At 29.6% G+C, this 15,409-nt stretch overlaps 2 protein-coding genes across 2 annotated transcripts; both read right to left on the minus strand.

Annotated features, from left to right (window-relative positions):
• Nucleotides 1–1,136: 1,136 nt before the first annotated feature.
• LOC123296275 (zinc carboxypeptidase A 1-like) lies at nucleotides 1,137–10,306 on the minus strand. Its single transcript, XM_044877737.1, has 17 exons — nucleotides 10,192–10,306; nucleotides 9,983–10,119; nucleotides 9,259–9,331; nucleotides 8,948–9,089; nucleotides 8,640–8,800; nucleotides 8,493–8,577; nucleotides 8,104–8,306; nucleotides 7,939–8,023; nucleotides 7,665–7,858; nucleotides 4,656–4,814; nucleotides 3,895–4,028; nucleotides 3,326–3,413; nucleotides 2,491–2,796; nucleotides 2,317–2,407; nucleotides 1,601–1,803; nucleotides 1,426–1,510; nucleotides 1,137–1,343 (listed from the first exon to the last, which is right to left on the minus strand). The coding sequence occupies exons 2-17, from the start codon at nucleotides 10,069–10,071 to the stop codon at nucleotides 1,153–1,155; spliced, it is 2,289 nt and encodes a 762-aa protein (XP_044733672.1). The 5' UTR covers nucleotides 10,072–10,119; nucleotides 10,192–10,306; the 3' UTR covers nucleotides 1,137–1,152.
• Nucleotides 10,307–11,520: 1,214 nt separating this feature from the next.
• On the minus strand, nucleotides 11,521–13,755 carry LOC123296277 (zinc carboxypeptidase-like). Its single transcript, XM_044877738.1, has 9 exons — nucleotides 13,600–13,755; nucleotides 13,389–13,525; nucleotides 13,042–13,114; nucleotides 12,733–12,874; nucleotides 12,496–12,656; nucleotides 12,346–12,430; nucleotides 12,001–12,203; nucleotides 11,831–11,915; nucleotides 11,521–11,737 (listed from the first exon to the last, which is right to left on the minus strand). The coding sequence occupies exons 1-9, from the start codon at nucleotides 13,753–13,755 to the stop codon at nucleotides 11,541–11,543; spliced, it is 1,239 nt and encodes a 412-aa protein (XP_044733673.1). The 3' UTR covers nucleotides 11,521–11,540.
• Nucleotides 13,756–15,409: the final 1,654 nt, after the last annotated feature.

The following is a 15,409-nucleotide window of genomic DNA, read 5'->3' on the forward strand; positions in this document are numbered from 1 at the left end:
TCCTCTCCACACGGAATAATTTGATCTGCTGGTAAAAGGAATCCGTGACGACCTTTATCACGTAGCTCATACTCAAATGTTAATTTACAATCAGTTGCACCATGCACCCAATCAATAGTTGCTCCCGCAGCTGGATCTAAACCGGTAGTAAAGTAAATAATTAAAAGTTTTCAAAACTTTAAATCAACTTTTAAAGTTTTAATTTTTTTTAAATTTTTTCTTTAATGAAAAAGTTTAATCACAAATCCACAAGTATTGGAATTTAGTCGTTGCGATTTCACAATTTTTAAATTCGGAAATTAAATCAATTTTTTTTTTTATTTTTTATAATAAGTCCTTAATTTGTTAAATCACCCTTTTTGCGGCTGATGTAATTAAACTTGGCAACAATTATCTAGCCGACTTCTTTAAACAACGACATTATCAGTATCTGATAATTTCCAAAGACAGATGAGAAAATAATTGAAAATTATTTGGTTTTTTTGCTAGTTTACTTCTCAAAAATTGCAAATCGTTAGGTAAACAAAAAAAAAGAATCACGTTTTACTTATTAAAATTTTTTATAAAAATATATAAAAAAAATTTAGAAAACTTGCTAAAAAATTTATCCCAAAATTGTTACAAAAAAAATTATCATTAATATCCTAATTTTTCAGCTTCCGAAGTCAATGCTACAAGAGAATCTACTACTTCTTCTCCACACGGAATAATTTGTTTTCGTGGTAAAAAAAATCCCCGGCGCCCTTTGTCTCGTAGCTTATAAGCAAAAGCTAGGGGTATCTTATGAACCCCAAGTACGTAATCCATAGAAGATCCAGATGCTCCATCTAAAGTTAAAAACAAAATAATCTCAACTTCAAATTCAAGAGAGAAATTTCGAGAGTTGATTGTGGTTAGCTGAATTTTTTTTCTAATAAAGCCAAAAGTTAGATTTAACAATTAGAAGCCTGTTAGTTTAAAGTTAGAAATACTCAAGTGAGTTATCCCAGAAATTAGCCATGTGCAAAAATTATATTGAAAAAACAGAAAAATTTTTGGGTTAACAATAAAAGAACAAGCGTGGATTAATTACCAAAAAATTTTATATACAAATATTACAACAAAAATTTAGAAAAATAAAAACATTGTCAAAATTTTGAAAAAAAGTTACAATTAATATCCCAATTTTTCAGCTTGAGAAATCAATGCTTGAACCGAATCAACTATTTCCTCTCCACACGGAATAATTTGATCTGCTGGTAAAACAAATCCGTGACGCCCTGTATCCCGAAGTTCATAAGTAAATGTTAATGGTGTTCCTAAAACACCTCTAACCCAATCCATTGTTATTCCTGTTGTAGCATCTATAATTTGGATTTATAGATAATTTAGAAGTAATACACAAAAACGTTTTTGCAAAATGTTTTCAAAAATGTTTGTACTTACAAATTGTTTCGTAAACAGGTCCAACAGTGTAAGTTGTATTAAAACGGACAAGTAAGGCTGTAGCGGCTGCATTTCCAATTGTTTGCTGTAAATTAAAAATTTTATTGAAAGGCTTTGTAACAAAATTAACAAGATTACACACATATTATTAACTCTTATAGTGAAAATTCCTTACCAAATCGTCGTTATTCTCTACATGCTCTGGTGTATGACCATATGGGAATAGTAGTAATTGAGAATATGAATGGAATCCGATATACATCCATAAAGTATCTTTTTGCGTTTTAATAAAATCAGACAATGCTCTTGTTTCAGGTTCGGAAAAAGCAGAAGCTCCACCATATGATTCGGAACATGGATTGCTACTGGCTCCAATCTCTAAAATGAAAAATATATATTCTAGATAACGATCTATAATCATAAACTGGATATTTTGAATGGTATTTCCTATAGGTGGGCATATGGTGTATCCTTTATGTTTCCTTATGTTTCCTTAATGACTTTCTTTTTGAAAATGATCATATTTTTCAATTCTCTTTAATTAAGATTACTCGGCAAGTTATTTGCCTTTATAGTTTACGCCACTGTATCATAAATAAGCATCAATTATATAACCGAAAGGCTTTGACATTTAAAATTGTATGCAAGCTTGTGAACAAATAATAAATAAAATGAGATAATGTGGCAAAGAAATAAAAATAAAAATTCGATCAGTTGAAAAAATTGCTTGTCTCCAGCTCAAATAACCGAACACTTGGATAAGGAGCTTGGCATGAATCCAAAGGGTCCTGATTCGATTCCTGATGCGAGTTTATTCTTTTGCAAGTCTCTTGAATTAAGTCGGATATAACTTTCAAAATACCCTGGTTTGAAAATATGAAAAATACATACCCATCCAATGGAAATCAAAATTACGATTTGCATCAGTACCAACACACCGGCTTCCATTATTTGGTTGTCGTGTTTTACGCCACAAGCGACTCTAGAAATTCAAAATTCATAGTTTAAATTTTTTTTAAATATCGATTTAAATATCCTTTCCCAATTTAATATCTACCTACTAACCGTGGTATGTGTATATTCATAGCCATCTGGATTTACAACTGGAAATATATACCAATCAAATTGTTCGGAGAGATATTGTTGCAGAAGATTCGAACTGTTCAAGAGTCGTGACAGAATAAACATAGAAGTGGCTGGTGCAATCCATTCACGAGCATGTATGCCACCTTCGATAATTATTGTACGATTATTTTGCTTACGGGAAATATGAAGTCCTGTGATGTTACGACCTTCATAACTTTTACCAATTGTAACAACTTTTGCTACACCTGGATATTGTGCTTCCAATTTATACAAATGATCGTAAATCTATAAAAAAATTTTAATATAATATCTTAATTTTTTGTTTAACTTATAGAAATTGATTTCTATTTTTTAGTTCAGCTAGTTACAAACGCGTGTTTTTTTAACTATTATTTATTTTCTACTTTTTAGTTCAGCTAGTTTTCAGATATGGAAAAAATCGTTTATCCTGAAGATGATGGATAAACCTATTAAATTATTGTATTTTCATCGGCCCTTGAAAATCAAGCTAATATAAAATAAAGAATTAAAAGAATCAAAAACCCGACTGTGATAAATAAAATCTGAAAAGAATTAAACTAGTCCAGCAGTTTACATAGCAACTTTAACATTCAGAGCTCCATCTATTAAAGTCGGTATGTAAACTACAGGACTAATTGTTTCTTTCGTTTCAGAATTTATTTGAGGCAGTCAGCTTTTTGATTTTTTTTAATTATATATTTTATCTTAATATTTTAAGTGTCCCGGCCTCCAAAAATATTTTTATGTACTTTTTGCTTACATATCTAAATATACTGAAGTTTTTGTAACTTACAACATCAAGTCTATGATAATCCACAAAATTGAACTCTGAGTCATCTTCTTGATTTCGTTTGCTCATTTGTACTTCCTCATCAATTAACCTAGAAAATTACGAATATCGATTAACAAAAATATATGAATATTAATATTAAGGTAGTTTTCTTGCTACAATGTTGTCAAAAAATTTTGGATTATATGCGCGGTGAGAGTAGATGGATTGTAGTGAAATTAGGTATCATTTTAGTCTTATACTGTACCAATGGAGACTTTATACATGTATAGTTGTCTTTCTGTTACATAACTCAATACTCTAGTATAGATGTTTCTGTTCAACTTTTCAGCTTGTACATTTTTCCATAAATTAATTACTTTTGCGTTATTATATATCTCAATAATGAAAAGGTCAATAAAAATGTTTTCTTTTTTCTCTCTCCGTGTTAATTATTCGAATAATGTTAGACTTTTAGAGTTAAAAACGGTCAATCGACTTCAAATTTTGATGGTAATTGTGTTAAAATATCTTTAATAAGTATACAAAACTATGCCTATAACAAGGCAACTACCTGAATTTCCAGAACTCACTTTTGAACATTCTCAATGAAAATTGAGGTATCCAAATTATATTTGTCGACAAATTCATGAAACCGTTGCTTTTGTTTTGGTGAAATCATAATATCCACGTATGGTTGTCTTACTTTAGTCCATAAATCTAAACCCTAAAAATTTTTTTTTGATTTCAATTAAAAAAGTAAAAAAAAAATAAACTAAAATAAATAGAAGTGTTTGATAAAAGCTTGAAGCCGAAGACTTTAAATATGTCATAAAACAGATGCGCTAAAGATATGAATTATGAGTAATTGAAATGAGTGAAATTTTAAAAAGTATATCAAATATTTGAATGAGGCTCAATTACTAATATATGTGGGCAACAGATATAAAAGATGTAGGTAAGAGATATCCAAATTCTAAGACGAAATGTCCTTTAAATTTTTTTTTCGACGTACTGTTAATGATTCAGATTTAATTATATTTTTAATATTTAAATATTTCTCAAAGAGAACGTAAATTTTTTTAGGAAGTTGTAGGAAATACTCAATATTTTTTCTCGAACAACAATTTTTTGCAATATTCTGTCGTTCTGAATGTATTTTGACCCTCGTGTTGACTTTGACTTCGGTATAAAAGACACTTCGTGAGAGTATGTGGAGGGTTTTGGATTTAAGTAAGGAATTCATGGTTTAAGTTTGAATCGATGATTTATAAAAACGCTGCATAAATATCAAAGAAGTATTGACTTTTAAAAACTTTAAGAGCTTTAATTTTGTATAGTATATTTTTCTTACCTCATTCTTTTCTAATTCATCAATTAATTTCATTTGTGCTTCATTTTTTGGTTTAATTCGATACACTGTATATTCATCATATCGTTCACGTTTCGCTTCGATCCAAATCACACAGGTCGTTAACAATAAAACACATATTATTGACTTCATTTTTGAGTGCTTAAACTAGGTTGAGTTACCAAAAACCTAGTGATAATATTTTGTAATTCAAGTATGCTTTTTATATTAAGTAGTTCTTAACAAAAAAAATGTTATTTCAAGTATTTTTGATAACTCTTCATTATCCTGAAATAAAAACTTCATTAGTGTGTCAGGTGGACAAACTTATCAATTTTTCAATTCATCAAGATATTGTCTGACGATTTCCTTATCTATCTATTTAAAATAGTATTGTCAATTCATAAAATGAACCACTTGAAATTGTTGTAAATAATCCTTTGTTCTTCATTTTAAAAATAGAATAGATTTTGACATTCTTATAAATAATACACAGAAAAAAAAGGTTTTTGTGGCTCAAGAATATTAAAATTATTTCATTAAAAATATCAACAACAAAAAAACCGACACAAAGCAGGTCGATTCGATTTGTCTGTGGAAGTGTAGCTCCTAAGCGAATGTGCCGATTTTAATTTTTTTTTTATTAAAGGTAATTTGATCGTCAGTGTTCTAAGCTTATTTCAAAAAATTTTAATGAGAGCCGTTTGAAGATACGGTACGGAACTTTCGAACAAACAAAAAATCAAAATCGGTTCATCGATTTTGATACTAAAATACCAAAGAGAGACACAGAAATACATTGACACACAGACATGTTAAACTTATTACACTCCACTTTGTTAGTCGTGGATTTAAAAAAAGATTTTTTTGGCTTAAGAATTAAAAGGAAATCGATTATTTTCTTCTCGCTGCAAGTACTTCTGCTTATTTATTTGAAAAAATGGTCAAACAACATCTACTTCCTAGTACAAATTAAAATATTTATTTATTACAATCGTGGAAAAATTCGATGATAAAAGGTCCATTTGAATCATTCCTGAATCTATATTTAAAAGAAATTATACAGCATATAAAATTTTAGAATCAAACAAAATTTTTTCTGAGGACAAAAACAACTGCAAGTATACAACGGGGTGCGTAATTCAGTGCGCCTGTTAAGTTGGATTTCTTGGACAAAAGGAGCTAGTGTTTATTTACTTTGACATTAAAGTTGTCATCATATTAATTTACTAACATACTTCGTATGATTTAATAATATTATATTAAAAAATTTTCAGTATGTTATCATTATGGTAAAAAAAATTTTTATGTTTTCCATTTATAAAATTATAGTGATAAGAAAATAATAACCTTTTGATAATTATTTACTTCACGAGTTTTGTATTTATTTATAAAAATATAAAAAATAGTGCGTTTATTTAAGAAAGGAAAGTTTATTTTTACCCGACTGAGCAACGCAAAGTAGTGGAAATGTGTTTATCAGCTATATATATGTATGTTCCTATAGATTTGTTTTAACCTTGGGAGAGATAATGAATGGCATTCATGAAAATTGATGAATTTCCTGAGCAACGCAAAGTAGTGGAAATGTGTTTATCAGCTATATATATGTGTGTTCCTATAGATTTGTTTTAACCTTGGGAGAGATAATGAATGGGATTCATGAATTTCCGCCTAATTGGCGCCCTCATGGGTAAACAGTGATGTTTACGAAAAAATGTTTCAAACAAAAGTTGTTTAATTTTTGATAAAGAACATTTTTTACAATTAAACTTTTATTCTATCTCTAACGGTTTACAAGATGGGTCCTACGGACCCAAGACCCAATTGACCTATGATGCTCATTTACGAACTTGACCTCACTTTTTACGTCCTGAGTACGTTCAGCTCGATATCTTTTTTTGTTTTTGAGTTATCGTGTCCACAGACGAACGGACGGACGGACGGACAACCGGAAATGGACTAATTAGGTGATTTTATGAACACCTATGACAAAATTTGTTTCCTAGCATCATTATTTTTAAGCGTTACAAACTTGGGACTAAACTTAATATACTATGTCTATTTCATATATACATGGTATAAAAATACAAGTCCAGCAGTTTACATAGCGACTTTAACAGTCGGGACCCATTAAAATCTAGACCGCCACAAATATTCCCAATAATGAGTCCCGATGTAAACTGCTGGACTTGTTTTTTTTTTTCATTTTATATTTAACTCAGTCGGCTTTTTTGATTTTTTAAATAATTTTTTTTTATTTATGGATACAAATACTTTTGGACATGAAAAAACGACGCTCAAAGTAAGTAATGTTTTTTTGGTGTGTTACATTGTATATGTACAATATTCGCAGGCATTGGACTTTCCGCTACCTTTACATCCCCGTACGGGTGATATAAACAATAAATGCAAGACGGTGATATAAACAATAAATGCAACCTAATATACGACATGTGTTATAAACATACGTATATTCATTGTGTACATATCACTCTTCTATCTTCTCTATCTAATTTCATCTTGTGAAATATATTCTGAATTATATATGAAGTTCTTTATCGAGACAAAACATAATGTGAAATCAATTTTTGTATAACATTACAAACTACGAAAATATGAAGCATTTAAATATACAAATAAAAAGAGGCAAAAATATCACTTGGTGATGTCATAACTTGCGACTGCCGTTAAGATTAAGTATTATCAAAGATAATAAATGCGAACTCTTGGATTTTTCGAAATAAATTTCGATTTTCGCCGTGATTTCCTAGACCAAATGTTGTATTATATAAATACGTATTTCGACTGCCAAGTAGAAATCATTAGTATGAATTAAATCTGTGCACAAAATTTTAACGAAAGATACATAGATATGGACATCAGAACACTAGCCTATTGATTTTAAACAAAAATTCCGTTTATATAACAAATATATTTTTCAAGTTTTTGTAATATGTTACATTTTTTTTTATATAAAATTATTTCAAAATGATTCATTAGAAATTATTATCGTTTGTAGCCAATATTTTCAGCTTCTTTAAATAAAGCTAATAATGAATCCAAAGTTTCTTCTCCAGTTGGAATAATTTGTTCTGGAGGTAAAACAAATCCATGTCGACCAGTATCACGTAATTCATAGGTATATGTGATTGGTACCTTGTGTTTCGCTTTAGCCCAATCAATACTGCCGCCAGAAACAGCATCTACAATTTACCATTAATAATTAAATCGTTGAAAAATTTATAGCCAGGAGGATTTCTAGCGCTCTAAAAATGAAACTTACACATAATTTCACTGGTACACCCAACTTCGTATTTTGTACCATATCTTTGACCTATTGCTTCTACAGCCTTTTCACCAATTTGAAGCTAGAAATAAAAATTTATTTAATGAATTATGACTTGAATATGTTTAAATAATTCTCATCTCTTGAGGAAAAAGTTCTTACCAAATCATCAAAGTTATCTAAATGTTGCGTAGTATGGCCATAAGGAATTAGCATTACTTGGGAGTATGAATGGAAAGATATGTAAGCATGAAGATCCTTAGAAATTTTATCTACGTATTCAGATAATGTTTTGGCTTCAATTTCTGAGAATGCTTTGCTTCCAGCGTATGTTTCATCACATTCGTAGTCCGATGCTCCCTCTTCTGCAAATGAAAGAGGTAATTTTTGTTTAGATATTTTATATAATATTAAAAGCTTCCATTCTGAAACACAATAGCGAAAATTGAGCAAAACATTGATCTCATCAATATTTTAAATCTTTTGGGTAATTGGAAAATAAATACTTGTGATCTCCAAAGACCCTAAAAAATATTTATAAAAAGCATTACCTCCCCAATGAGTATCAAAATTACGATTTGCATCAGCTCCAACACAAATTTTGCCTGGTTGTCTAGTTTTACGCCACATACGATCCTAAATCAGAAATAAAGTATTTAATCGCCAATTTAAAAGAAATTGATTGATGATATCCTTACGCTAGTGTGAGTATATTCGTAGCCATCAGGATTAACAGATGGGAAAATATGCCAGTCATAATCTTCAGCAAGATGGCGAACATTTTTATCTTTACTAGTCAATAATTGCGTTAAAAGATATAAAGCTGTAGCTGGTCCAATCCATTCTCTAGCATGGATACCTGCAAAATTGATTTTATAGAAATTTAAACATAACTGCAAAAAACATTTTTAGAGAAAATACTTTACCAAAGTACAGTAATTGGTTTTTTTTTCCACAAGTCTAATTCTTGTGAGGGCTTTAATAATTATAAAACAATAATACTAACCTCCTTCAATTAAAATAATTGGGTTTCCTTTTTTATAAGAGACTTTGACTCCTGTAATATTACGTCCTTCATATGATCTACCACCAATTACTACTTCAACTTGGGAATTATTTGCGGCTAAAGCACCCAAATATTCGTTAATCTACAGGAAAAATAATTTAAGAAAATTTCGAAAGCATATACAATATATAATTGTATTTGTTTATTTCTTTTTTTTAATGTATTAATAAACATGATGAATATACTTCCTGCTAAATAGTGATAGTCAGTATCACTTTGAGCAGAATTATAGATAAATTATATTAACTTACCACGCTGAGCCTATGGTAATTTTCAAAATTAAACCCTGAATTTGAGCGTAAAGATTTCTCATTATCGATAAGCCTGCAAAAAGTATGATAAGTTTATTCATTTCAAATATCTTCATATAAATACAAAGTGGGCCATTTTAATCTATAATGGCTAATAGCTCGTTTTATAGTTAACTAATCAAAAAATATCTTTAAAAAAGTTGCAGAGCTTAATGCGGTCCATCATGTTCTGTCATCAGATTGGACCTAGTTCTTCGAATTTCTTTAATTGCAAATTTACCACTTTTTCGAAAATTGTCAGCTTTCGTAGGATATGTGACTTAAAAATATGGCATTATTGCATTTAGAAAGAAAACACACTAACTGCGAAAAAATGCTTTTGCTAAATGTTATCAAAAGCAATAGATGAAACTCGCCTGCGTCCATAACTTTGACCAACAATTATCGATCAACTTTAAGCGTATTTTCTTTCGATTAAATGCAATAATGACATGTTTTTAAGTCGCATTTCCTCCGAAAGCAAACATTTTTTGAAAAAATGTTTTAACAAAAATTATTAGTTTTTTATGGGGATCAACTTTCTATTTTAAAGTGTTAAAATCTAAATTGACTATTAAAAAACTGAAAGAACTAAGTTCAATCTGATGTCCCCCATCAAACTCTGCAACTTTTGTTTCAGTAATTTTTTCATTGGCTTATAACTAACTTTTACTACAATACTAACTTTTGAACATTTTCAATATAAAGCTCGAATGAAATTCCATTTCTAGACAGAATTTCAACAAATTCATTTTGTTGGTGAGGTGCTACCATAATATGCACGCCTTTGGATAGCCCCTTGAAATCTGTCCAAAAATCATACTACAAGAATACAAAAAACTTTTAGATTTTTCCATAAAAAATATAATTTGTTTGTTAATAATAAAACATTACCTGTGATTTTTTAAAGAAATTCAAAATTTCCAAATCTTTCTCATGATGTGGAATAACACTGAACACTTTATAATTATCAAACCGTACTGGTTCTGAATACACTAAAGTTACCGCTACGGCCAAGAATACGAGGCCAATAATATTGGAGAAATTCATTGTTTGTTAATTGAATTAAATTTTCACGATAGAAAATCTGGTATTTATATTGTTTTTCAGAATTATCTAACTTTTTGAAATCCTAATCTTATAAGTGATAAGTGATGTTATAGAATTGTAATAAATTCGTCATGTTTTTTTTTTTTTCGATCTAAAAATATTCGCAATTTACGTCATTCAAAACAAAAAAGTATTATTAACAAAAAAATTTACAAAAATCATTCGATTATAAGCATCAGTTTCCAAAAATATTTATGTCAAGTATTGATAATCTAGGGGAATACGAACCAAACTTCAAAGGTTGTTCGCAATTCGCAAACAAATGAGAGATGTCGTGAGACACCCGGTAGGAACTATGTTCCTTCCTCTATATATTTTGTATTTTTAATTTTAAAAAAATTGATATTTTTTTTAAATGAAGAAGTTTTTTTTAATGTATTGATGTGGATAAGTATTAGTCTGGCGATCTACCCCATAAAAGCGGGCACTAAAAGCATATTAAGATCAGTTCCAGGCGTAGTAGTTGTCAGTCACTACAGAATGGTGGTGAATTTGAAAAGCAATTGTGGCCTGGAAAAATTGCTAAATAATTATGTTCGACAACCACAAATCATGGTGTCTATCGTCCGACAGCTTGATAATTACAATTTATAAAATGTCGAAAAGCGGAAATTTCGTTCTTTCAAGTGTTGTACAAATATCACTGAAGTTTGGACACAAAACATTGAGCCCAGTCAATAATTAGATAGAGGGACTGCTTGAGCCCTCCCCCCTCAATAAAGAGACAGTTTTAAGCTGTACAAATTTTTTTTGAGTAAATACTTAACCTTGCTTGACAGCACACTTTCAAATTTTCAGCCGTTTTGAAATGACTGTATAATAATACTTCTGACCGCAGGCTTATGAGTTTCATTTTTAATTCTCTTTAAGTATAAGATTAACTGTTGAGTTGAAAAAAGTTACACATAGCGCCTAGAGTACATATGGCTCCCATGATTAAAGCACTTGACATGAATGCAAGAGACCCGGGCTCGACTCCTGGTATGTGTGATTTTTTTCAATTAATCGGAAGACTTTGGCGATTAAATTTGTATACAAAATTATGGGTTTCTTTTTATATGGGTATAGAAATAAAATTTCAGGTTTATAAAAATAATTCTTTATTTTGCTATATTTAATACATTTTTATATTATCATCGTTTATAACCAATATTTTCAGCTTCCTCGAATAAAGCCACTAACGAATCCAAGATTTCTTCTCCAGTTGGAATTATCTGTTCTGGAGGTAAAACAAATCCATGTCGACCAGTATCACGTAATTCGTAGGTGTATGTAATTGGTACCTTGAATGCAGCTTTAACCCAATCCATACTGCCACCAGAAGCGGGATCTAGAAAATAAAACCCAAGAGAAATTGAATGAGTATTTCAATAGATATTAAATAAACGTCATCAAATTATACAATTCTAAAAATTATGCTTACACATTATTTCAGTGATACTTCCAACATCATATTTTGTACCATATCTTTGAGAAACCGCTTTTACAGCTTTTTTACCAATTTGAAGCTAAGAAAAAAAATCATTTTTTAAACTTTGACTTAAAAGTAAACTATTTATGAAAATCATTGTCACTTGAGAAGCAAGTCCTTACCAAGTCATCGTAGTTATCTAAATGTTCAATTGTATGACCATAAGGTATAAGCAAGACTTGCGAATATGAATGAAAAGCTATGTAACCATGAAGATCTTTAGAAATTTTTTCTATGTATTCCGATAAAGTTTTGGTTTCAATTTCTGAAAATGCTTTGCTACCAGCGTACGTTTCTGAACATTCGCTGCTAGATGCACCGGCTTCTGCAAATGAAACAAAACCAAATTTAGATCAGTAAAAATCTCAGCTTTTAAATTTCGTCGGGATTTTGACTTTCCTATTTGATTTTGCCAAAGCTTGAAAATTTTCCCCAGTAATTGAAATATGAAAAATATTTTTTCTAACCTGCCCAATGTGCATCCCAATTACGATTTGCATCAGCTCCAACACAAAGTTTGCCTGGTTGTCTAGTTTTTCTCCACAAACGATTCTAAATTAAAAAACCAAAAAATTTATCGCCAATGCGTTATACATAAAAAAGAATTTCCTTTTTACCTTAGTATGGGTGTATTCGTATCCATCAGGATTAACAGATGGGAAAATGTGCCAGTCATAATCTTCAGCCAAATGACGAACCTTTTTATCCGTACTAGTCAATAATTGTGTTAAAAGATACAAAACTGTTGATGGGGCAATCCATTCTCGAGCATGGATACCTGAAACAAAATTCATATTTATCTTAAAAACCACCTTTGAAAATTAATAAGAGTACGAAGACTATTATATACTAACCTCCTTCAATAACAATAATCGGGTTTCCCTTTTTATAAGAGACTTTGACTCCTGTAATATTACGTCCTTCATATGATCTACCACCAATTACTACTTCAACTTGGGAATACTTTGCGGCCAAGGCACCCAGATATTCGTTAATCTAAATATAAAAATTCAGGAAAAATTAATTCATGAGATTTTCGGAATTATAAATTTTTGATTAGTAATTTTTAATTGCTTTACTGAGAAAGATGAATAAGCAAATAAGTAATATAGTCATATTTAGCATCACTTTGGATAGAATTATGGGATAATATAGTCACTTACCACGCTGATCCTGTGATAATTTTTAAAATCGAACTCTGAACTTGCACGTGTAAGTTTTTCATTATCAATAAGCCTGTAAATAAAATCATAATCTATAATTTAAGACTCAGTGCATTCTTTTAAAAATAGCAGATATCGAACTTAATTTTAGTAAGTGTAAAACTTTTAGAAATCTTGTACTCAAATTTTCGGGACAAAACGTCTAGTACAATCACATTTAAACTCTCTAGGTAAGTTTTAGACACTCAATAGAAAAATTGATATTAACGATACATCCTCTGAGAGCGTGTATTAGGTTTTCTGGATTGGATTACATACAAAAAAATTATTTCGCAGTAGGCACTTACCTTTGAATATTTTCAATATACAACTCGAAAGAAATTCCGTTTCTAGACAAAATTTCAACAAATTCATTTTCTTGATGAGGTGCTACCATAATATGCACACCTTTGGATAGTCCTTTGAAATCAGTCCAAAAATCATACTACAAGAATACAAAAAATTGAATTTTAGTTTTTTCCACAAAATATAATTTTTTTGTTAATAATAAAACATTACCTGTGATTTTTTAAAGAAATTCAAAATTTCCAAATCTTTCTGTTTATGTGGAATAACACTGAACACTTTATAGTTATCAAACCGTACTGGGTCTGAATACACTAAAGTTACCGCTATGGCCAAGAATACGAGGCCAATAATGTTACAGAAATTCATTGTTTTTTAATTGAATTAAACATTCATAATAATAAATCGAATATTTATAGCATTTTCAAAGTTATCTAATTTATTATTACGCTTTGATAATAATCTTTTAAGTGGCAAACAGCCCGCGTCATTTTACAAAATTTCAAATTGTTGTACCAATTTTTCGAGTTATGTTGCTAGTTATTATAATTATAGTTTATTATAGAAAAAATTTTAAATGCAAGGTTGGGTAAAATATTGTTTGCCAAATTCTTTTGACCAAAATACTAAGTTGGAAAAGGAGTATAATTGTTGGAAAAGGAGTAAAAACCCCCGACAAATTGTTCGGGTACGAAACTCTAAACACGCACTTGAACACTCTGCATTAAATTACCTTTTTCCTTAAAGCGTTGTCCAAACTGAGCCGATTTTGAAGATCATCGTCAATTTACCTCTCCATTAAATTACCTTTAAAACGAAACAAAAAAAGCAAAAACGGTTCACCCTCTTAGGCGCCACGATGACGGACAGACAGGCAGACACACACACATAGCCGTCAAACTTATAACACCCCTTTTTTTAGTTCGGGGGTTAAAAATGATGGTTCTTGTAATTGACAAGAGATATGCGGTATCTAAAGCGTATTTAATCCGATAAGAATTAAATTATAATTTTTTGAACTTTTAAGCAAACTCACGATATTTTTTTAAATCAAAAATAGTATAAATTTCCTTATAAAATAATACTGAAAAAAATCAATGAATTAGTAATAATTTTATCGTATTACAATTGTATTGATTTTTGATCTTAAAGAAAAAATAGTATATTGATTAGATTTTAAATACAATACATAATTGTTTTAAATAACAATATAAAAATAATTTATATTATTTGATAAAATCAATGTTATTATTTATATTTTTAATAAGGTACTATAAGTAATTAAGTACAGATATCTTAGTTTATTGTCATTTTTATTTGAATATCTGAAAACGATATTTATTATCTATATTCTAAAAGAATTTATATATTTAATAACAATTAAACAAAAACTTGATATAAGGTTCAAATTTTCGTGAATTTTTTATCTTATTAATAAAAATAATAGTGGGGTTTAACCTCCGTTTCTCTGACATTTACCCCTATAACAGAAGCCAACCACATCATTATTTGTTAATCTTTATTTATTAAACTACATTCATATATACAAATACATTTATGATGTGGGTGGATTCGGTTACTTCGTTCTTAACCAAGCGACGACAATGTGATCAATTCTACTGCCTCATTAATTATAATTGCTTACTCTGCCGCTGTCTAGATTTGAACCCGCAACCTAAGTCTAAGTAGATAAACGGTTAAAGGTTCTTATATTTTTAATAGATATTTATTCGTCAATTTTTTTACCTTTTTAATCGAAGCCCAACAAGATGGGAGAGGATGGAGAAACCCTTCCCCTATATTACCTATAGAATAAAAAGTTTCATATGTGCAGAAAAAAGGATGATTTCGAAAAAATCATCGATTTTCCACTTTTGTCCTCAATTTTTTGCATAATTTACGAAGAAAAATTTTAGGGGAAAAAAATCGGGCGTAAAATATCCGATCGATTTGTATGTATAAACTTATTTTTATGTTTTATATTTTCTATAATCTTAGTTTTTGATGGTTTTTCAAGCAAAAC

Source organism: Chrysoperla carnea, chromosome 3 (genome assembly GCF_905475395.1).
Source record: "Chrysoperla carnea chromosome 3, inChrCarn1.1, whole genome shotgun sequence".
Lineage (NCBI taxonomy): Eukaryota > Metazoa > Arthropoda > Insecta > Neuroptera > Chrysopidae > Chrysoperla > Chrysoperla carnea.